The sequence below is a fragment of the Pelodiscus sinensis genome, chromosome 15, assembly GCF_052426305.1.
Source record: "Pelodiscus sinensis isolate ZL-2025 chromosome 15, ASM5242630v1, whole genome shotgun sequence".
Lineage (NCBI taxonomy): Eukaryota > Metazoa > Chordata > Testudines > Trionychidae > Pelodiscus > Pelodiscus sinensis.
In genome coordinates, this window is record NC_143066.1 from 34,103,239 (window position 1) to 34,127,599 (window position 24,361).

Below are 24,361 nucleotides of genomic sequence, written 5' to 3' on the forward strand. Positions count from 1 at the left end.
CAGACTGGGGGGAGGGCCATGGACCACCCTGGGCCACTAGGCCTGAATTCCCCTCATCCATAAGGAGCAGGTGTTGTTATAAAGAAACACCTGGTTTGGGAGCTGCTGCAGCCAACTCCTTAAAAAGGGGTGATTTCCTCGGTTGTACAGGCAAAATTCGTCCGGTTTTATTTGCGAATTGGTGACGATCCCCTCCCGGTGCAAAGGCTCTAGAAACGAATGTTCACAGAGAACAAAAGGGAACATTTAATGCCCTACGGAAGCAGGAAGGGCCATTCTTAGAGCGGTTCCAGGTGACTGAGCTCGGAGCTCCATTAGTCTTTGTTGGAAACCCACCAACCTCTCGTCTTGCACTGAATTGCTTTCTCTTTTCATTGCATAATTCCACTTTCTCTAGAGAACTGAGCCGGTGGCAACACATTTTCTCCAGCATTATAAATCTCCTGCAAAGAATTTTTTTCTTTTTAATCCATCAGATGAGAGTTGCTGTATTGCTCATGAACCAGGGGGAGAAAGGGGAGAAGAGGAAGGGAAGGGAATCTAACCTCCAAACTCACCCCACTTCCAAAAGAAACCCACAGCCTGATCTCAGGTGCCTCTCCCAAGTTCATTAAATCTCCCAGTTTGCTTGTGGGTGTTTGACAGAGAGCTGCTTCTCAGTTGACAAAATGATTACAGGGTTTTGAGACAATAAGTTGCATGCATATTCCTCCCTGCATTTCAAACAGGATCCGGTGGCTAAAACAGCTGCACTTTCAGGGGTTGCAATGGTGTGTGTATGCAGAGGGCGGGGCGGGGGGGGGGGGGGGGGGAGGAATGGAAGAAGGAGGCAAATGAAGAAAGAAGTAGTGTTACCTGCTTGAAAAGAATTGTGTGTGAGCATGCATCAGTGGGGTATGTGTAGGCAACTGAGGATGTGCATGTGATTGTATCGGTGAGCAAGTGGCTAGAGAAAAGGCGATGCTTTAATGCATGTGGGGCCAGCAGAGATGTAGTGATCTCTTAGTGAGAGCATCAGTCTTAAGTGAGACTAAGGGCGTGTGGGTCTGAATGTACCAGTGTGTGGCTATAGGAGAGCAAAGATCTGAGTATGTGAGGGCAACAAAGTACGTGTGTGTGTGAGAGTGAGAGTGTGTGCGTGTGTGTGTGGGGGGGTGTATTCCTTATCACAATATAAAAAGCAAATCATATATTTGGAGCAAGACATTCAGCAACTAGTGAGCTCGCCCAAATGCCTGGAGACAGCGGGTGGTGGGAGAGGGGAGGATCACTTTGAATCCAAACTCAATCTGTTGGAGAAAACTTGGCCCACTGCTCCGTGAGCTGGAAATAGAAGCCATGTGAGTGAGCATGTGCAGCGCTGTCTGCGGCCTCGGGGAAAGAGCTTCCTTCCTGTTGTGTGGAGAGGGACACGCTCCATTGCACGGTACGTTGGCCCCCCCCCCCCCTTCATTTGTTTGTAGGCCTGACCCATGGTGGTATTGGAACAACGCTAGCAATATCCAGCTTCAGCCTGAGCTGCAATAGGCCCGGGGACATGACATTTGGCTGCAGATCCAGCCAGACGGTACCACACCATTCAGCAGAAAAGGACCTGGGGATTACAGTGGATGAGAGGCTGGATATGAGTCAACACATCCAAGAAGCCAAGAAGGCTAATGGCATATTAGGGTGCGTTAGGAGGAGCATTGCCAGCAGATCTAGAGAAGTGATTATTCCCCTTTATTCTGCACTGATGAGGCCACATCTGGAGTCCTGCATCCAGTTCTGGGCCTTCCATTACAGAAAGGAGAGGGTCCCGTGGAAGGCAACAAAAATTATTAGGGGGCTGAAGCACATGACCTACCAGGAGAGGCTAAAGGATTTGGGCTTGTTTAGTCTGCAGAAGAGAAGAGTGAGGGGGGATTTGGTAGCAGCCGCCCTGAAGAGGGGTTCCAAAGAGGATGGAGAGAGGCTGTTCTCAGTGGTGACAAATGGCAGAACGAGGAGCAATGGTCTCAAGTTGCAGTGGGGGAAGTCTAGTTTGGCCTAGGAGGGCGGTGAAGCACTGGGATGGGTTACCTAGGGAGGGGGTGGAGTCTCCATCCCTAGAGGTTTTTAAGTCCCGGCTTGACAAAGCCCTGGCTGGGATGATTTAGGCGGGGTTGGTCTTGCTTTGATCAGGGGGTTGGACTCAATGACTCCTGAGGTCTCTTCCAGCTCTAGGATTCTATGAACATTGGGCAGGTTGGACCCTTGTAGACATAGCTGAAACTTGGTGAATTTCAGCTCAGGAGAGGAGTTTGAATTCCGGAGAAATGAGCACAAGTAGACATCCACACACATGTATACCCACACGGGGCAGATATAGTCATGCACGTGGAAATGCATGGGTAACCCACACCCCTGCTGGGTGTGATGTATTGTCCCATTTAGTGGCACCGAGGCCACTTACTATGAGAATAATGAGTCCGCTCTATAGTGTTAGCTGGCAGCCAGCTGGCTTTTAGCTGGCTTTTAACGTGGTACAGACTCATGCACTAAGCTCCAGAGGTCCCAGGTTTGATTCTGCATGTCGGCATTACACACGCATACACGCACATACACAGAGATGAACACACAGACGCAGCATTTGGGATTGTTCAGCTTCTTGAGGTCCATCTCTAAGTTGTCGCTGTGTTCCTGTAGGAAGGAAAGTGGAACGGAACCCTCAGGCCTGCTCACAGATTTGAATGTAGATCAGCTGATATGGCCAAATCTATCACATCCGGTATGTTTAACCTGACAACACAGCGCCATACACATGAGATGAATACCGGGCTGACTTTGGTGGGCCTGGACAGGTCTGAAACAGCTCACTGATCACTGCTTTCCCCTTCATGATTCTTTGTGAATTCACAGTGGGACTATAAAGACAATTTTATGATACATGCCGCAGATCTGTCCATGCTGTTATCATCTGTAAACACTATTAGCTGCCAGGTTCAGTACTTTATTAAAGACAGGCAGCTGGTTCAGCCTACATGCTAAATCCAGCCTTGACTCAGACACAGGCTCCAGCTGCATGCCCAGCCAGACAGCAGAGCTATTACAGCCAGAGCTGTTACTATTAACAAGTATTTGGATGGCGACTGGCATATTCATGAAGATGCTTGTGAATTCCCAACATTTATCCCCAAATGATAACGGGCCAGAAAAATTCATCCCGGAAAGTGAGTTCTTCATTCTTGATTTTTTAGCATTCATTAGTAGTTGTTCTTTGGTTTCTAGAGTTTTCATCATCCAATCGGGAAGTGGATCCAACATCATGTGACTTAGGATAACTGACCTATCCTGCACTGGCAATAATAAATAGTGGACAATTGAAGCGAACAGGCTGAAAAAATGTGGTGAATACTTAGGACAAACAGAAATCATTGCAAGAATGAGGATCAGCCCAAGAACAGAACAAAGGGCTGAATTCTCAATAAATGCATTGGTCATCGAAACTTCTTGTTGTGCAATCAGCTAACAGCTTATGCTTCCTCCTAAACAGGCACCACCAACACAGGAACCAGGCCTATGTCTTCCAGCAGTGCTCCTGATCTGCATGTGGGCCAGTTCACTCGTTAATTCCGTGGGAAATACACCAAAGTGACAGGTGGTAAGAGAGGGAAATGTGAATATTCCTGATTTCTGAAAATGAGTAGCCAAGTGCAGTTGACATGGGAACTAGTAATGGACCTGCCACGTGTAACAGGCCAAACAATGCAAGGGAGAATAGATGTAGAATGGGCAGTTGATGGCAATTTGTGAATCCAAATGGTGCTTTGCTATTGAGGAAGGCAAGCTAATGACAACTTCCACCAACAGGATTTCTAGCTGCATGGCCAAGTGCAGAATTTCACAGTGCCACACATATTTTTTGCACTGCCTTGTAGCTATCTTATGGTGATGCGCTTGGCATAACTATTGGAACAGTTATTTTTCCACTGGACCATCATTTTTTGCTGAAGGGCCGGACAAGGATTTATTTCAAACTAGAGCTGGGATGGCATTGTTATCCCTCAAATAAACATAATACCCCACATTTCAGCCCTGTTATGACAACACTTTAGAGCAGGAATTTTAGGACCAGAATGTGCAGAAGATATTGGCTACAAACCATGTGTGGATCTATTTCGTGCATCGATCAAATGCACAAAATAGATGTGTGGATCTATTTCGTGCATCGATCAAATGCACAAAATAGATGCGTAGATCTATTTCGTGCATTGATCTTGTGTAGATCTATTTCGTGCATCGATCAAATGCAGCTTCCAAATCCATTGAAATACATAATGTTCAATGGATGCTGCTGAGAATGGTGCAAGAGGTGTCTCTTCCCAAAAGCCTTCTGGAACAAAACTAGAGCCATTCTCCCTGGAAGAAAGCCACCATGGCTGATTCAGATGATCTATTGAGCCTTTTGTATCTGCAATTTACATATTGTCACAGTTAATTCTCTCCAATCCTTTTCTAAATCCCCAAGTTATCATTTGCCTGCCACCCCCAATGCTTGTAAAAAAAAAGTCACAAGTGATCAGGGCCTTGGTTGTACATGTCACCCAAATGATGGTGCTTCCAGCAGCACAGTGTCCAGTAGACTGCAGCAGCATTCAAAGTCAGCTGCAAAGAACCTTGGCCCATTGTGCTCAGCACTGCCATCACTCTGCAAGAGACAGTCCTCACCCTGGAGTGTTTCCAGTCCAAACAGACAAGGCGGGATGGAGACCAGAGGCACAGCGAGACAAAGTCACTTGCCCAAAGTCATGCAGCAGGTTAGAGCTGGGCAATGCTTTTTTTGTAAAGAAAAAAAAAGGGGTGCTGGTACTCCAGGGAAAAAGTTGTTGAGAGAAAAAAAAAAAAGACAGGGTGGGGCCGACATTACCCTTTTAAGAGATGCAGCCCCTTTAACATATACGGCCCAGCTAACTGTTGGACACTTGTATACAGAGGTGCCGGTACACTCCATTCTTTCCTGATAAGCTCTGACAGGAGGTGCCAGTACTGCGTGCAGGGCAGTACTGTCACAAAAAAAGCACTGGAGCGGGGAATAAAACCCATCACCAGGTTCTCCAGCTGCTGCCTTAGCCATTATCCCATACTGTCCCCCTACTCATTGCTGGGAGATTGGCTAAGTCATGTCTCAGAGAGGAGAAAGTGCCACCTGTTCAATCAACACCACTTCCTAAAGCAGCTCCCTCGAAAATCTCCCAAACACGGCTCTAGCCCATGAGTTCTGAAGGAGCCAATGATGGCCCAAAGGGGAATGGCTGCATCTAGGAAGGGTAGGAGTAAAAAGTAGACAGCCAAATTCATCCTCATCCTCACCCTGCACCGTGGAGAATTTCCGCTACTCTGACTACAGTACATCCCAGATTTTATCTCCTCTCACCTGCCCTAATCCTCCAGCAATGCTAGCTTCATGTCCCCCTTTCATTTCCTCTTTCCCATCCCATCTCCCCAGCTTCTGCTCTGCCAGCCCCATAAAAGAACTTCCTGCCCTTCCTCATTCCAATTCCTCCTAACAGCACACAAATACTAACCCGCTAACCAATCGAACCCCCTTCTACCTTCACATTAGCTTACCTGCTAGTTAACCTTACACCCCATCCCTGAATCTCTCACCTTATCTGTCCCCGCCAATATAAATCTCTGTTCAATGGGTAAGACATTCTCCACTGGGCCTAATCTACACAGGAACCTAGGGTACGTCTAGACTACAGGCTTTTGTCGACCAAAGTTTTGTCGACAGATACTGTCGACAAAACTTCTGTCGACAAAGAGCGTCTACACTACATTCAGTTCTGTCGACAAAGCAAGCTGCTTTGTCGACATGGTAGTGTAGACGCAAAGGACAGTTTACATGCAATAACACCTTCTGTCAACAGAAACTCTGTCGACAGAAGGCGTTATGCCTCGTAAAATGAGGTTTACCAGCGTCGACATAACGTCGACAGAACTCAGCGGTAGTGTAGACGCAGGTATAGTTTTGTCGACAAAACTCTGTAGTCTAGACACACCCCTAGTGTGCTACAGTGGGCAGCAAAGGCAATTAGTCCTTTAGCTCCATCTGTAGTGGCCCTTAGTGCTAGAAGTCCCAGGTTCAATCCCTAATGATGACCAAGAAATGGTGTATTATATAAAATGCCCAGGCTGTTTGTGTTTGTGTCATCCTCAGTGCAGAGCGCATCCACATTGCTTCACAAATAATTAATAATAATTAACGAGCAGGGGACCAGTGCGCTGTGCCAGATTTTGCTAATGAGTGAGCAAACACAACTGAAAAAGCAAACACAAAGCCTCCCAAAACATGCTTTGTCCATTGATTTTAACCAGCAGAGTTTGGCGTCACTTACTGATGGGAACTCGCTATGCCCAGTGTTAGCAAATGGACGCCGCAGGTTTGGTGAAGGAAGGGCTGCTTAGTCCCAGGAGATCACACGGTCGCATCTGCTACTCAACGCTTGTGAAGGGGCAGGAAGACAGCACCCATTTGTTATAGGAATTATAAAGTGGGTAGGTAAGCCACACGCGCTGGAGTCTAGCGGTCTTTAGCAAATGATGCTGAGCCATCCCTGGAGCATGGAATAACAAAGCACATTCTGCCGTGTGCACACTGATATTTCTGTCTCTCTCTTTCTCACACACACTCCATGCAATATCTTTCTACCGATAGATATGATCGCGCAGAGTCAAACTCCCCAATTTTCTCCCTGCCCTTATTAGACTCCACCATCTGGGACAACACTACTTATTTGTCTGATTATGGCACCGATCCATATAATTAACTACAAAAAAGGCAACAGCTCGTTACACAACAGCCTTTGCTGTGACTCCTCTCCACAGCAATGAACGTGGCAGAATAACCGGGGGCGCTGGGGGTGGAGGGATGGATCCTGCTCGCCTCCCTTTGTAAGATCCACATGACTGGAGAGCTTTTGACAGTCATACATTCCCTGTTTTCCCCTTGGCAACTTAGGATCTGGTCCAAGAGGGGTGCCGTGCACCGTCACCACCTGTGTTAATGCCACTCGGTTGAGGGTTATCAGCATCTCCTAGGTTCCGATCGTTCCCTCCACACACACAAAGGACCCCGTAAGAAACAGGGACGTTTCGCCCAGATTGCCACCATATAGAACAAGTTTCTCCAAAAAAGAAAGAGAGGTTTTTTTGCTCACACGTTCTCTCCCTGACACATTCCATTGTCAGAAAAATCAATACAGCTTTTATCTCTCTCTTTCTCTCTCTGTCACAGGTTTTTTTTTCCTACCACCCATCACTGTAGTGGCTGGGTCCCTTCCACATAAACTAGATCAGGAATGGGGGGGGGGGAGGGATTCATAGAGTCTCTAGGCCTTCTCTATTATTGGGTTATAGAAACTCTGAGTGGGTAGGGTTCCGTCTTATGTCATAGATTAGTAGAGTTTCAGGCCAGCAGGGAACATTGGACCTTGATATCTCCTGGACTAGTTTGGTCTCCTGGATATCATGCCTATCAAATTTCTCCATTATCCCTTTATTTAAACCAGTAATTTCTGTTGTCTCTTTGAGAAACACATCCAGTCCTGATCTGAAGGTTCCAAGAGGCAAGGAAGCCACCAATACCCCTCCATATGTATAATTTCTCCTTCAATTTCATACCGAATACATTGCCCTGAGGTTTTATATTTTGATACACAGCCCTGCTGCAGAATCCTTCAACTGGGAGGTTAGCTCCAGGGGTCAAAGTCTGCATTTTAACTTCATTCACAGTGCAACTACGGTGTAACTATAGTCTCCAATGCATTGCCAGATGCGACCTTTAATGCATGGATTCATAGCTGACAGATATGTGACAGCCCCAGCGTGAAATAAGTTGCAGGGGTTTCAAGCCAGCAGTGGACAGTTATCCGAGCGTGGAACCAACAGACCTGGGTCATTGGCAGGAGGGATTGCACCTGTGACTTTAGGGGCTAAAGCCATGTGCCTCTATCACATGAGCTAAAAGCCAACTGGCTCTCTGCTAAAGCTGTAGAGCAGACTTCATTCCCTTGTCAGTGGTCTCAGTGCCACTGGGTTACATACTTCCCTCAGCTGAGAAACAAGGGCACCAATTATGAGGTGATAGGGTGTGTACTAGCCCCCTCGCCTGAGTTTGAACCCCTGGATTTCATACTTCAGGTCTGCTTAAAGCCCATGTCTTGACTCTAGAGGCAGTTCTTAAATGCAACAGAGTTTGAGCTGCTTGCAGCTTTGCCTTTGGGGCAGGGAGTTTGTTATAAAAAGAGGGAGGCAGGTGATTAAGAATAACAAAAGGCTGGGCATTCCAGCAACTGAAGGATCGTTAGATCATCATGAAAACATTGCCGGGTACTCCATTAACAAGATGGGAAGGAGAGAAGAGTAGGGACGAGTGTTGTGTGGCAGGGATCTGCATTTGGACCACTGCTGTTAAACTTCTCATAAATGTTCTTGAAAAAGAGGTAAACAGAGACTAATCCAAAGATGACTGTGAAGAGTTACAGAGGGATCTCACAAAAATGGGTGATTAGGCAACACAAGGGCAGATGGAATTCAGTATTGATAAGTGCAAAGTAGTGCACGTGGAAAAATATAATCCTAACTATAGATACAAAAATGATGGGGTCTAAAATAGCTGTTACCACTCAGGAAAGAGATGTTGGAATCCTCGTGGATAGTTCCCTGAAAACATCTGCTCAATGAGTAGTAGCAATCTAAAAACTAAAAAGCTAACAGAATATTGGGAATCATTAGGAAAGGAATAGAGATGACAAAATGTCATATTGCCTCTATATAAAGTCACTGTATGCCCACGTCTTGAATACGATGTGCAGATCTGGTCACCCCATCTCAGAAAGATATATTGGATTTGGAAAAGGTACAGAAAGGGGAACAGAAATTATTGGAGGTAAAGAACAGCTTCCATATCAGGAGAAATTAACAAGAGTGGGGCTTTTTAGCTTGGAAAAGAAATGATTAAAGGGTAGGGGGATATGTGAGAGGTCTAGAAAATCATGAATGGTGGGGAAAAAAATGAATAAGGAAATGTTATTCATTCCTTCACTAACATAAGAGGCTGACCCAATTAAATGTATAGGCAGCAGATTTCAAACAAACAAAACAGGGGACATGGGATGGAGCATGATGATTGCCTCTTCTGTTTATTCCTTCGGAAGCACCTGGGATTGGCCACTGTTGGAAGAAAGGATACAGCACTAGAAGGACCATTGGTCTGACCAGTATGGCCATTCTGATGTTTTTATAGAAAGCTGAAATGTATCTGCTCCCTGCTGTAACCCACTAGATGCCACTCCTCTTCCAGAGCTGAGATAGAGCCCAGGAGTCCTGACGGGGTCTCTCCCTCGCCACAGAGTTAGTAACAAAGTAAGACTGTATATTACATTTGTAAAGCTAACCAGTGTCCCTTAAGCGACTTACCACAAAATGTCAGAATATGTTAGTGTTAGAGCTGAGTGGGTCTAATATTTATTTAATTTTCTTTCATATAGGAATTAGATACAGTGCTCCTGCCAGCTAATGGCTAAGTTGTCTGCCCCCAAAAAGTAAAGTTTTCCAGTGCCTTAGTAGCCCCTGGATAGAGATGATGTGTGTGGGGGAAAGATGGGGTTGGCTCCCCCTCATTTGGTGCTTGGCTTATACTGAGCATGCTCAGTAACACTGCTGAAGCCGCTGTCCTCAGTCTGGCCCAATCATGCTCTCATTCTTTTCCCCCTACCCCCATCATGACATTGCCTCCTCCTCCCCCACCAAAATCTGAAATGGTGCCCCTGCTGAAAAGTGTGTTCTGAGACCCCACAGCAATTCATCCAACCTGGGTCATTAGCAGGGTGGGATTGAACCTGCCACTTTAGGGGCAGGCCCGCAGACAGGGGGACAAAGTGGGCAGTTGCACGGGGGCCTCGCTGGAGCCCCAGACCCCTTTGCATTGCCACAAGAGCGCCGCTTTGCCACCCCATGAGGCTCTTAGGGCTGGGCAGGGCCCCAGCGACGTGCTCTGGGCAGCGCTAAGGGCTGACTGTCCTCAGCCCCGCCCCTTCTTCCCAGGCTCCACCCCTTCTGGGGGTATAGAGCTGCGCCTCCCCACACCTAGCCCTTGGGCCCACGGTGCCTGTCGGCCCCATTGATTAGGAGCTAAAGTCACGTGTCTCTACAGCATGAGCTAAAAGCCAGCTGGCTCTCAGCTCAGGCTGTAGTGCAGAGTTCACTCCCTTGTGAGTGGTGTAAGTGCCTCTGGGTTACATTTCCAAAACCACCACAGAAGGCCGACAGCCGCATGGGCCATGGAGTCAGCCCTCCACTGTCATTTTTAAAGGTGGGTCCATAGGCTGAACCTTAATTGCAGGTTGCTCTGTACACATCATCCTCCCAGCTGTGCCCACCCTTTTCATCAGCCCTTTTGACTATATTGATAACTGAAGAGCATGTACTGGGTGGATGTGGTGTTTCGGGAGAGAGGTCCTGCATCTGGCATGGGCTGCTGACTTTTGACCTGGATCTTAGCAGGAAGACACTCCAGCCACCCCAGAAAACTTAGCCCCCATGCCTCTGAGTGAGTAGGTGTGTGGGGAATTCCCTAATAGCACAGACAATGCTATTAGAAATTAAACTGGTCAGGGCTGGGAAGTCCATAATCTGGGAGTCTTAGGGTACATCTAGACTACCGCAGAGTTCTGTCGACAGAAGGTGTTATGCCTCATAAAATGAGGTATACCAGCGTCGACAAAACTGCTGAGTTCTGTCGACGTTATGTCGACAGAACTCAGCGGTAGTGTAGATGCTGGTATAGTTTTGTCGACAAAAGTCCACTTTTGTCGACAAAACTAGGTAGTCTAGACACACCCTTAGAATCAGAGAATCACCAAATACTAGAACTAGGAGGAACCTTGAGAGGTCACCAAGTCCAGTCTCTTGCAGTCGCGGCAGGACTATGCACCATTTAGACCACTCATGGCAAGTGTTTGTCTAACCTGCTCTAAAAAATCTCCAATAATGGAGATTCCACAATCTCCCTCAGCAATTTATTCCAGTGTTTGACCACTCTGACAGTTCGGAAGATTTTCCTAATGTCCAACATAAACCTCCCTTGCTGTAGTTTAAGCTCATTGCTTCTTGTCCTATCCTCAAAGGTCAAGGAGAACAATTTTTCTCCCTCCTCCTTCTAACAATCTTTTAGGTACTTGAACGCTGTTATGTCTCCTTCTCAGTCTTCTCTTTTCCAGACTAAACAAACCCAATTCTTTCAGTCTTCCCTCATAACTCATGTTTTCTAGACTTTTAATCATTTTGACTACTCTTCTGGCCCCTCTCCAATTTCTCCACATCTTTCCTGAATGTGGCACCCAGAATTGGACACTATACTCCAGTTGAAGCCTAATCAGCACACAGTAGAGCAGAAGAGTGACTTCTTGTGTCTTGCTCACAACACTCCTGTTAATACAGCCCAGAATGCAACTTGCTTTTTTTGCAACAATGTCACACTGGCTGTGTCTAGACTGGCATGATTTTCTGGAAATGCTTTTAACAGAAAAGTTTTCCGTTAAAAGCATTTTCGGAAAAGAGCGTCTAGATTGGCACGGATGCTTTTCCGCAAAAGCACTTTTTGCGGAAAAGCATCCATGGCCAATCTAGACGCGCTTTTGCACAAAAAAGCCCAGATCGCCATTTTCGCAATCAGGGCTTTTTTGCGCAAAACAAATCTCAGCTGTCTACACTGGCCCTTTTGCGCAAAAGTTTTGTGCAAAAGGGACTTTTGCCCGAACGGGAGCAGCATAGTATTTCTGCAAGAAACACTGATTTCTTACAGTAGGAAGTCAGTGCTTTTGCGGAAATTCAAGTGGCCAGTGTAGACAGCTGGCAAGTGTTTCCAGAAAAGCAGCTGATTTTCCGGAAAAACTGGCCAGTCTAGACACAGCCACTGTGAATCATATTTAGCTGATGGTCCACTCTGACCCCTAGATCTCTTTCTGTGTTACTCCTTCCTGGACAGTCACTTCCCATTTTATACGAGTGCGACTGATTGTCCCTCCCTCAGTGGAGCACTTTGCATTCGTCCTTATTGAATTTGCCTCCGACCATTTCTCCAAGTGCGTCCAGATCATTTGCAAAGATCTGAGCCAGCTCGGAGAAGGAAGCTGCTATTGAAACCTTTACCTGGCATTTGTTTTGACTGTTTATATCTAGCAGTGTCCCAAAGAAGATTCTCCAATGAAGTGATTTTCCACACCAACCGAGTAGAGATTATTAGATCATGGGAGTCTTTGTTCATTGCCTGTTCACTCTAGAGAACACTTGCTCGATAAGAAGACAGCGGCATGCACCACAGGTAGGGGAGAAGGAGTCTAGCGTGTTCCTCTGGGGCGCTTTCCAGGTGGACACCACGCTGACGTGACAGCATTTCCTGCTGGCCAGCTCCTGGGTTGGGAGCAGCCATTACTATGGAGGAGTTAAGCTCCTTGGAAGAAGAGAAGAGGAAGGATTAGCAATGCAGAGAAGGAGAAATGACTTTTCTATTTGAAGAGCTGCGTGAGCAGGCGTGTGGGCAACAAGGGTGTCCCTCCCAAGCGTTGCTCTCCCCTTCTCTGGGATGCTGCCCTCTGTGCGTTCTTAGGGCATCGTATTAGCCAAGAAAAGCAAGGGCTGGGAGCTGTGAATGAGTGAGACACAAAGCAGGCAGGGATCGAGAGAGCTACTCAGCAACACCCCCAGAACCCTGCCAGCGTGACTCAGCCGCCACCTGCAACACTCCCACCTATGCCACTCCTGACCTTTCAGTCCCCTCCCACACCTGTGCCTATTCACCTCACTCCTGACGCGCAAGGCACCTCGCTGTGTGCTGGTTCAGGGTTTGTGACTCGGTCGCTCCCTCATGGCTGACCCACTAACGTGAGAATAAGGAACCCACTGCTACTGCCAGTGGAGGGGAGCGCTCCTTTAGCTCAAGGGGGTCGCTGAGCCGGAGGTCCGAGGCGCTGTCCCGATCTAGGCATTTGATGGGTGTGTCTGTATCTAGGCAACACCCGGATTTATAATGTGGAGTCCCACTCAGCTCAGCTCAGGCACCTTCTATGTGAGGACCACCGAGAGTACAGCCCTCTGCCCCATTGGGAGGAACGAAAAAGGGAAAGGTGGGACAAGAGGAGGGTGGGGGAGGAGCTGCCTGACACATGGTACCAGGGGAGGAAACGGGAAAGGTGGCATGTCACACGGCTGTGCGAGGCTGGAGACTTCTTGGCTTTTCACGTTTTGAACATCTATCCAAGCGGGAGCCACACTAGGACTGGCTAGAGCCAGGAGCAGTGCGGGCGGGCAGTGTTAGGCCAGGCTCCCACTCACAGCTCCAGCAATTGCCCTTCTGCCCTGCTCCAGAGAACACCGGGCTATTCCCACCCATACCTAGTCCTCTGCTAGTGCCCCTGGGACCTCCTCCCCCACAAGGCCCCACCTGTCCCAAGAGGCATGATGCACAAGGCGTGATGAGCAGCTGAGCCAGCACGCTAAGATGCACAGGGGTATTGCGCCCTGACAAACGCCCATCAAGAATACCCCTGCAGCTACCCAACCGCCTTCCCTGTTGATCTGGGACCACTTGGAACTCATGTGAGCAGATAGGAGAGAAGTTAAAATGAGCCAGCCCTTGGTGGCTCGTCATACCTGTGCCTTCTCCTAGAGGACATCTTGTGTGATCACATCTCAGCTTTAAAATGAAATAGAAGGCCCTGGCCCTGAGGAGGGCAAAGAAAACCTCGAACATGGGCACTGAGTGTAACAGAGGAGGTGGGGTTTGCCTGAGTCTGCACCCAGGGCCAGCTTGAGCACGACACATGCCTGGCTCCGCCCCCGGGCGCACGGAGCATGCACAGCTCCTCCCGCCTGTGTGCTGCGCACCTTACAGCTGCAATCGGGCGTGCGGCACCCTCTAAGGGCATCGCGCAGCCCCTGGCCCCGGGTGCACACCCCTTACAGCTGCCAACAGGCGCCCCCCATAGGTTGGCGCCCCGAGCAGCTGCCCGGCTAACCCCGCCCCTTAATACGGCCCTGTCTGCACCTTGCCTGGACCAATGATGCTGAGAGCCCCTCTCCATTTCAAGGGGCGTCGATTCTGAAACCTCCTGTAAAAAGTTTTCATGTCAGCATCACTCGCTAGCTCAGCACTGATGAAAGCACAGCAGAAAAGGAGAGCCATTGTGAACAGCACCGCATTTTGGCACAGGTTAGAGTTTGGTTTGTGAGTTTTCTTTTTTTCACTCCCTCCTTGACTTCTAGTCTAATGTATTAACTCCCTGGACCACCTAGTGCACATGTTGGAGTTTCACAGCCACAGATGAATAGGTATTTTTGTTGTAACTCTGTACCAGAGACCAGCGGGAGTTCAGTAAATAGACTGAAGTGTAATCCAGTCACTACAGGCTGGATTCTCTTCTCTCTGGCAGCTAGTTTACCCCAGTCGGATTCCATTGGGCCACTATGGCCCTGCACCTTGTGTACATTTATACACCAGTGCACTGCGAGTGTGCAATGCTGCCAGAAAAATCTTCCAGCTCCTTGCAGCACCCCTGATAGTTTGGGCCTGAATCTACACCGCTTGGCAGCAGAAGAACATAAGAATGGCCATACCAGGTCAGACCAAAGGTCCATCCAGTCCTCCAACAGTGGCTAATGCCAGGTGCCCCAGAGGGAATGAACAGAACAGCGAATCATCAAGTGATCCATCATCCCCTGACGCCCATTCCTAGCTTCTGACAAACGGAGGCTAGGGACACCATCCCTGCTCATCCTGGCTAATAGCCATTGATGGATTTATCCTCCATGAATTTATCTAGCTCTTTCCAGAAACTTCTTATAATCTTGGACTTCGTGACATCCTCTGGCAGGGAGTTCCACAAGTTGATTGTGTTTTGTGTGAAGAAATACTTCCTTTTGCTTGTTTCAAGCCTGCTATCTATTAATTTCATTTGGTGACCCCTAGTTCTTGTGTTATGGGAGCAAGAAAATAACTTTTCCTTATTTACTTTCTCTACACCAGTCATGATTTTATAGCTTTCTATCAAAGCCCACCTGTTATGACAACTTCCTGTTCTGGGGGAATTTCCTGCCTGCTTCAAGTTGCCAGGCAGCAGAGAATCACGCCCTAGGTCTGTACCACTGTGTCTATTCATGTCTGTGTTACTGCCTGTCCCATAATAAGTATTGATAAAGTTCTGACTGACAAAATTTAAACACAAACTTTACTGGTGTGAGTGCTGATCACTTTCACACCTCCAGGTTCACCCTCAGGGCTCTGAGCTCTTCTCCTGATAACATGGTCCCTTTCTGCAATCTGGGTGCCAGCAAACCCTGGCACTGTGGCCTCTCTCGACTCTCTGCAGTGCTGCAGAGAGGTGACCCCTTTTCCCCACAGAAGATGGTCAGCGAGCGATGCGGGGGAGGGGAGTTCAGTGGACACATCCATGGCTGAGCTGGAATGACTGCCCAAGCTCCCTGCAAAGTCCCTACACGGTGCAGGTAAGATTTGGAGGCGTAAATACTCCTTGGAACAGCATGGAATTCCCGTCCAAAATCCTGAGGCAATTACATAAGAACATAAGAATGGCCGTACTGGGTCAGACCAAAGGTCCATCTAGCCCAGTATCCTGTCTGCCGACAGTGGCCAGCACCAGGTGCCCCAGAGAGGGTGGACTGAAGACAGTGATCAAGCGATTTGTCTCCTGCCATCCCTCTCCAGCCTCTGACAAACAGAGGCCAAGGACACCATTTTATCCCCTGGCTAACAGCCTTTTATGGACCTAACCTCGATGAAATTATCTAGCTTCTCTTTAAACTCTATTATAGTCCTAGCCTTCACAGCCTCTTCTAGCAAGGAGTTCCACAGGTTGACTACACGCTGTGTGAAGAAGAACTTTCTTTTATTAGTTTTAAACCTGCTACCTATTAATTTCATTTGGTGTCCTCTAGTTCTTCTATTTAGGGAGCTAATAAATAACTTTTCTTTATCGGCCCTCTGCACACCACTCATGATTTTATAGACCTCTATCATATCCCCCCTCAGTCTCCTCTTTTCTAAACTGAAAAGTCCCAGTCGCTTTAACCTCTCCTCATATGGGACCCCTTCCAAACCCCTAATCATTTCAGTTGCCCTTTTCTGAACCCTTTCCAAGGCCAAAATATCTTTTATGAGGTGAGGAGACCACATCTGTACACAGTATTCAAGATGTGGGCATACCATAGTTTTATAAAGGGGCAGTAAGATATTCTGGGTCTTATTTTTTATCCCTTTCTTAATAATTCCTAGCATCCTATTTGCCTAATTTGCTGACTATTCCTGTCACGGCCTTGCTGGCCGCCTCTGTGTTCCTGACACCCTGGCTCTCCGCGCGGCAGAAGCCTGGTCAACACACTCCATGCAAGACACCACGCCCCTGCCCCTGCAAGCGGGCGGCATCATCAGGGAGTAGGCACAGAGTCAAGGCAGGATGGCAGTCACGGGGGCTGAGTCACAGCCCCGGGCAGAGAGGGAGCAGAAATGGAACAGGCAGAGCCACAACCGCAGAGAACATGCAGCTGTAGCACAGCCCAGCTCGCCGAGAGCTTGAGTCCTGGCACTTCCCCCCCCCCCAGGAGGAGTTTGTCATGGGTGCCTGCCCCCCTTCCCATTCAACTGTTTCTCTGGAGCATGTAAATCAGGAAAGGGGCAGGAGAGAGCCAGCTGCAGGGCTCCCTGCAAACAGGAAGGGAAAGATGTTGAGCCGGGCAGTGGGATGGGCCCATGAACCAGGCAGCTGGGACGTTTTAGCAACATGCCCCGACTTCTGAGGCTGGCGCAGGCTGAGGATCAAACCCGTCCTGGCATCTCTAGGCTCTGCTAGAGGCGCTGCCCTGGAGTGCTGGGCTGTGACCCCTCGACCTCCCAAGCACATGCATGTGACCAGTGTTTCTCTGAGCTGCAGCTCGCTGCCTTCCTACACTGCCTCAGGGCCATCTCAGGGCTTGGCCCCGCTCCATGCACCGGTCGTTATGAAATGCTGCATTAAACCCAGCTCTTCTCCCCCTCCTCCCCGCTTGCCTTTTTGCACGGCCCTCTGCCCCACCCTTTCCAAGCCCTGCAAAGCCGGGCCAGGCCACAGGCTGGGAAGGGGCACAGGTGTGTCCCCGCCACTTAAGTCAGAGCATTCGTAATTACTCCCCTGGCATCAGGCCAGGCCACAAGCATCAGCTGGATCCAAACATTTTCTGAGCCATCCTGGCTCTCTCCCGGGCACAGCACAAAGCAACAGGTGGAGGAGGCTGCTTATGCCGCTTCCCTCTCTCTGTGTTGGGGGCAGGCAGCAGCTGCTGCTGAGATTTCAGGCCTCAGCAGGTCATAAACCATATAGCAAAGTTCAAGACTTGGATTTCCTTACAGGCCACGTGGCCAAGGTGCATCTCAGATCTCACGCCAGGGAGAGGGCTCCACTGCTCACCCCACTCCCGTCTGATTCTTGACTCTGTCCCTGGCAGGGGTGCAACTCCTGCCCCCTACTGCCTTTCTGCCTCTGTTTCCCTCTCTGTAGAATGGGCATCCATTCCCCCTGGGAAGGGTTAACTCATCTTTGTTAATTACAAGCAAGGGCCTTGGACAAAGCTCTTCCCTGGACTCATGAATGTTGCATTTAGCTAGTGCCTGTCGGGGAGGATCTCAGAGCACTTTTCACCCCCATCTTCATCAGGGGCTCACAGAGCTCCAGTGATTTCTTCTCCCCGGGTGTCAAAGCGTGTGAGTGGCAGGGCAGGGAGTGGACCTCAGGAGCCCTAGTTTCGGACTAGCTACTCAAATCACTAGACAAACATCCCTATGAACATACCAGGCTCCCCCAACCCCCCGTCAAATCCAGGGAAACGCGGTCGAGACTGCAGCTCTCCCTTTACCATGCCCAGCCTGAGCGCAGCAGATGCTGCAGCACGTACATTATGTAAGAAGAGCTGGCTTCCCAGGGCCTGGGGGACACAGGTTGCCACCCATGCTGGAACGGAGGAGGCAGCCTGATTTCCAGGGACTGAGCCGGGTTCTTGCAGAACAGCACTGAATCTCAGACTGGCTCAGGGTATGTCATGCAGCGGACGTCCCTGGCAGAGTCCAGGATGCACTGTGCAGCAGATAGCTGGATTTCCAGTTTGCAACCTCCGGGAGCAGCTTTTCCCCCAGAGAGCAGAATCTTGAAGGTGGCAAGTGACATTGGCCGTGCTTAGAGGAGGTTATTACTGGAGTACACTGTGGGCAAGTGGGGGCAGCTGGCCCTTCCCCCAGGTCCTCTCTGTTCAGCTGAGTCAGCTAACCCCTCACTTTACCATTGCACCAATGTCTCGACACAGTTAAAGAGCCAGGGCTGTCTCACCTGGGTGTGAGGTAACTCACGGAGCAGGGAGCAGCTAGCCCCTTGGGTCAAGGCACTGCCTTCCCCCCCCCCCCCCCCAGCTGTGTCAGACAGCTAGACAACACTCCAGAAGCTGCAAAGCAGCAAGAGGAATGTGGTCTAGTGGCCCAGACGCAGGACCGGGCGCCAGGAACGACTGGGTTCTAACCCTGGTGCCTGCTCCAGTCCTGGCCATGGTACCCTCCCTGGCCTGGGCTCAGCCGGATTGCAGCCCTGCCGGAGGAGGTAGCTGGTCTGACATTCAGCACTCAAGGACCAAAGGGTGAGGGATGCTTCTGAGTTGCCCAGACAGATGCGTGGCGGGTGGTTTGGTTTGAAACTGGGCAGGTCCCCCAGCTGTGGCTTGTCCCCTGTGGACACATGCTCCTTGCCCCCAGCGGGGCAGAACCAGGCTCACTGCTCTATCAGGCAGCAGTACATGGGGCTGCAATTGCTGCACCTTCCAGCCCGTTGTACTGCCCACGGCAGGAGAAAGAGCTGTCAGGGCCTGCCTGCGGTTACACTGCACGGGCAGGTGAATGTCACCAGGGCACAGGCACAGCTGGCAGACACCTGCCTGCAGCGCACTCCTTCCCAGGGCACCCACGCACCTGGAGACGGAGCATGAATGCAGGGGAGGAGGGGTCTTCACTTGCCATCAGGAGACTTCTGTCTTTCCAGAGTGCAATGCAAAAGGTCCGTGGCCTCTCAGATCTGCTGCCACTCCACAGTGGAGCGACGCCAGGCTGCACGGAGCCTGAACTGGGCTCCACAGCTCTACCTGGCCCTGTAAGAGCTAAAAGCACGACAAAAAGAATCCTTCCAAAGCAACGGAATAGCCTGAGGTTCATGCCTCTCCTCTTCCGCCCTCTTCCTCTCTGGACACCTTTGGTCTCTGTCTGCTCATTTCTGGGCTGGGGTCCAAGAAGGTCAAAATAATAATCCCAGGGATATCTTTGAAGTATCGATAACTAACGGAGTAATACTAATCATTCAGGGGAAAGCCGAAACATTCATGCCTAGGCACTTGGACAGTGATTCCTACCTGGGGATCTCAGAGCACTTCACAAACACTAATTCATTGGGCATCCCTGACCTGCCGGGAAGTGGAAATAATCACCCCTGTTTTTACCAGTGGGGAAACTGAGGCACAGGGCGGCTATCTGGCATGCCCATGGTCACCAAGAGAGCAGCTAGCAGAGCTGAATATAAAAGGCAGGTGCCCCGACTGTCTCTTGCTCTAACCACCACACCATGCTGCCTTTCGTCTAGCAGCGGCCCCGTGCTCCGGGTGGATTTCAGGCTGGGAAGAGGCAGGTGAGACTGAGGCCTAGAAATGGTCTCCCCAGCCCCTCAGGCTAAGCATTGGCTCGCTAATGGCTGGGCTACAACCAGCTCTCTTTGCTCCTTGTCTTTCTGGACCTTCGCTCTGCAGTGACAACAGCTGGGTCCTCACCAACAGGCTGGGAGGCGTGTCCTCTTCTAGTGCAGGGAACCCCACCTGGGTGGCTGATCCAGCACAGGCGGGTCAGAGAAAGGGCGTGTGGGGTGAGGCTGGAGTAAGGCATCGAGGGCTCCGGAGTAGGGAGAGGGACATTTGCAAAGGCAGGTGTCTCTGCTTTTGCCAGAACATCCCCTGCCCTGTCGCAGCTGACAGCCACTGAAGTCATTAAAAGTCAAAGGAGCTCTCTGCCACCCCGGAGATGCCCGGTCCCACCCCGCTCCATGCCCACTCCCTGATGAGGATGGTGGGGCAGGGCTGTCCTTGTACCTGTTAGACGACCGGTGGTGCGTGGCCGGCCACAAGAGACACTGCACAGCAAAACACAGCCAGCCACACCAAGCTCTCTCTGCTCACAGAGGCATTTTGGGACCCGGGTCCTATCTCCTACTGTGGGCACAATAACAGACACAAACCAACCTGTTTTCTTCCTTCCCTTCCTATCCAACCGCAGAGCCAGGACACTAGCTATGGGCAAGACAGGCTTGCTCCTGAAGTGCGGGGTTTATCACACACACTGTAAAACCAACGCGAAGGCCTTAGCCCAAAAGCCGACGCAGGAGAGCTAGCGATGGGGCTGCGCCCCAGTCCTCTGGCTCCAAACGCCCTGCCCCTGCTCCAAATCCTTTCTCTTCTGCGATTCCTTTTCCTTGCACGCTGGACACACTCCCCGAAGTGTCCAGAAACACAGCCAGCCTCCAGGCGTAGAGAGGTGAAAAACTCCACGATGTCCCTTCGAGAAAGAGGTCACCTCTCTCTCCTTGTTTTGCTCCCCAACCTGGCATTCTGCCAATACACAACACCTGTCATCCCGAGGGGGGATTTCAATGCACTCCACCAAATAGGGTCAGCACCACCCTAGGTGGGGAAACTGAGGGATAAACAGATTAAGCGATTTTCCCAAGGTCATGCACAGCCAGTCGCTGGCGGAGTGGCATCTAGAACAGATGCTGAGCCCTACCCATTGGACCATGCTGCCTTCCTTGCTTATGTAAGGACTCTGCTATGCACTCATTCCACTAGTAAAAATTTCACTGAGCAGAGAAAAGAAGGGATAGAATATTCACTGCAAACACTGCCCTTTTTAATGACAAAACTTTTCCTTGGTATCCCTAGGTACATGCCATAAACACATGCTTGGTATCTACAGCTCATAACTATATATACACACTCCATACCCACACACTAGTCAGCATGACAGCACCTAATTCTTAAACTCTGCATGGAGTTTCATACATTTACTTACAAGCTGATCTCCAGAGGTGCTGGAAGTAAGGGTGCAGGGAGGGGGTAGGTTGCATTATATAGAGGATTTACAGTTTGAGTCAATGTTTCCCCACCGTACAAATTGTTTCAGCACCACTGGGACCAGCTTTTAACTTCTGCTCCGCTAAAGTTGCTGCCAGCTGTTTAAGCACCCGACCAGCTAAGGCGACAGCAGACAACCTGCGAGTGAGTCTTTCATTCTGTGCCATTTTCAGACCCCTCTGACATGTGCTGGAGTGTCCCTCTTAAAGTGGGCACGTTTCTTCCCAGGAAATGCGACGTGATCCAGTGTCCATTGTGTTCTGTGAGGGGAAGGAGACACCACCGCCCCCCTCTCCTCCCCGCCCAGGTGGAAACTATCCTATTCCTCCCGGATCATTTAAAAAAAACACAGCTGAGTGCCTGCGTGAACGGCTCCCTTGGAAAAAGGCGAACAGAGATCACATTGTGTTGAAAAATGTGTCATCGCATTGGAGGCAAAAAAAAAAAAGGGGGGGGGGATAATGCCTCTAAGAGGATGCGATGTTTTATTAATCACGTGTGTATATTTAATGTATATTTTGTTGATCACCCTGGCCTGAGGCGTATGGAAGGAAGAGAGAGGTCGTGTGTGTGTGTTGTGTTGTGTGTTTTCGAAATGAGAGGAACCTCACCTGTGCTGAGGACTTCAAAGGGAAGTGCCAGTGGAAAGTTTTCCATGCGGAGGGAAGGAGTGTAACAGGAGGAAAATGAGTACTTATACATTTTGATGGTGTGATCTCTATAGCTGCCTGCCAACAGAACATGCATCACAGTGGCATCTATTAACACCCCCATCTGGACTATGCCCCCACTAAAGCCAGGAGGTGTTTACATGTTGATATAATCTGACATCAGGGGGGTTTTTTGAGCGGGAGGGGGGTGTTTTATGCGATTACTTTTGTTCCCAGAATGCTTGTCCCACCTGAACCTTAAACCATCAGAGATGGGCATTTGCCAATCATCCCCCACACTTTAGAAAAAGGTGGCTAACTAAGAATCCAGACCCAAACTTCCCAGCCCTGGGCACTTGCACCAACTCCTTCTAAAAGCCAGAACTAAACAATACTAGCAAACAGCCACGCGATCACCGCTCTTTCTAAGAACCGACATCCAAAATAGATCCTTAATCTGCAGCTACCTCTACAAAACAGGTGGTTTGAAATCGGAATGGAGAGGGGGGAAGAAAAACAAAACCTGTGTTGCGATCACACTCCCGCTGCATAACAGTCTTGGACTCAGTGCTGCTCAACACACTCCATTTTCCTTCGAGTGTTGTTTGGTCTATAATTAAGAGTGATTTCTAAAAATACAGGCAATTCTGATCCACGGAGCAAAAAAGATGTGAGGGTGCTAATTGGAGACGCTAGTCTAGAAAGTCCTATTTTCAGAATAATGTTACTACCTTGTTCTTCGCCCAGAGACGATACTATTTGCGTGGTGCCAGGGCTTTTTCTCTGCCTTTTGGAAAAAGTGGCTGGGGGCTTCATAATGTCTCTTTGCAAGTCACTGGCGCGGACACAGTGTCATCCCAACAACACAGCTGACAAACAGAGGCGAGGTGGGAAGTTTCAAAGCAGCAGCAGCAGCAGCAGCAGCAGCAAAAGACAAAGTTTGCAAGGTCAGGCTCACCAACTCCGCCGCAAAGAGCCCCGAGCGAGGAGGGACAACGAGCAAACCAAGCTAGGAATCAGCCCAACATTTCTTCTTTGCTGGGGGGGAGGAAGGGGACAGACAATCCGCACCACTGGCTCCAGCAACCTTTGCAAAGCGATTAGGGACCCATGCAGCCCACCGGGGCCGGGGCTGGCGAGCTGGTGAGGTCCAGCAAAACTTCCCTCCCCCGTGGCTAGACCAACACACCCAGCGAGGGCTGCAGGAGGGGGTGCTTGAGTGACTAGGGTTAGGCAGAGCTACCCGACGGGGTGTTGCTAGCGCGCTCGCTTACCTCCCCGTGCATCGAGAGCCCCCACGCCCCGATCCTGCGCTGGAAGTCCTGGCCAGTGGGCTGGGAAGGGACCCCAGATCGCCGCCGCCCTGGGCCACGATTGGCGCAGGCAGAGAACCAATGACTCCATTCCAGCCGCCAAAACCCTTCTGCTGCCCCTCCGCAGAGCCAGCCGCGAGGCGTTTCAAACCGAGGTGGTGTCCCCCGCCGGCAAACCCCCGGCCCCCCGGAGATCCCGACGCAGGTGCACGGAGCTTCCCGCTCCTCCTGGCCCCCAGGAGCCGTCGCCCCCCCAGGGGCCCGGGAGGTAGGCGGGGGGACCCATCACCGGGCCAGTCTCAGCGCGTCTCCTGGTGGGCTCCGCTGCGCTGCGCTCCGGTGCTGCGCGCTGTGCAGTGGGCAGGGGCCAGCCAGGCGCAGGCTCGGCGGGGAGGGTGTGGGCTTCCCCCCGCTGCCGCTAGCGGATCCTGCGCCCGCGCCGCTGCATGCCGGGCTCGCCAGCCTGTGCCCGGGGGGTGCCGCCCAGGCTCCCCCCCCCCCACGCCCTCCTCCGCCGGCGGCCGCTACTCCAGCTCTGGCCCTCGAGCCCCGCCGTCCGCGGCAGCTCCCTGCCCCGCTCCCTGCCCCGCTGGCTTCCGCTCGCCTCCCCGTCCTGGCCCGGGCTGCGGGGAAGCAACAGCCGGGCCTGGCATTCCTTGACGCCGGGTCCTCTGAAGCCGCCTGGCGGGGGCTTCTCCCAGCTCGCCGCCCGTCCCCGTAGCGTCTGGGCGCCGGGCGCCTAACACCGCTGGCGAGCGCCGCGTCCCGAGTGGGTTGGCCGGAGTCTCTGGCGCTGCTCGAGGAGTGGATCCCGGGCGGGGGGGGAGGGAGGTTTGATGGCTTTATCCCCCCCCCCCTGCCGGGGCGGTGGGGGCTGAGTGCTCCCCGAGGTTACGGAGGAGGGGGCTGCTGGGTTGTGCGAGGTGGGTTACGCTGAGGTCCCGGGGAAAGGCCCGCAGGACGGGGGAGTCAGGCCAGCGCTCCCCGGCTGGGTTCCACACGCGGGCGGGTTCCGATCCCAGAGGGGTTTTGAACCGCCTTTTGATTTGTCTGACCTGCCCTGGGCTCGGGTCTCTTCCCCTCCAGATCTTTAGTGACGACTTGCGACACTTTACAGGTAATTTTGCAAATTCAGACTCGCCCCCCCCCCTCAAATACCCAATGAAATGGGGAACCCTC

The 24,361-nt window shown here is 50.8% G+C and overlaps 1 protein-coding gene across 1 annotated transcript in view; it reads right to left on the reverse strand.

Moving 5' to 3' along the window:
* LOC102453786 (ATP-sensitive inward rectifier potassium channel 12) overlaps positions 1-24,003 on the reverse strand; it is a 63,542-nt gene extending 39,539 nt beyond the window's left edge. Inside the window, exon 1 of the mRNA XM_075899693.2 lies at positions 23,144-24,003. Within this exon, the coding sequence (XP_075755808.1) occupies positions 23,144-23,155 (12 nt within the window). The 5' untranslated portion in view covers positions 23,156-24,003. The remainder of the gene's footprint in view (positions 1-23,143) is intronic.
* Between the last annotated feature and the right edge of the window lie 358 nt (positions 24,004-24,361).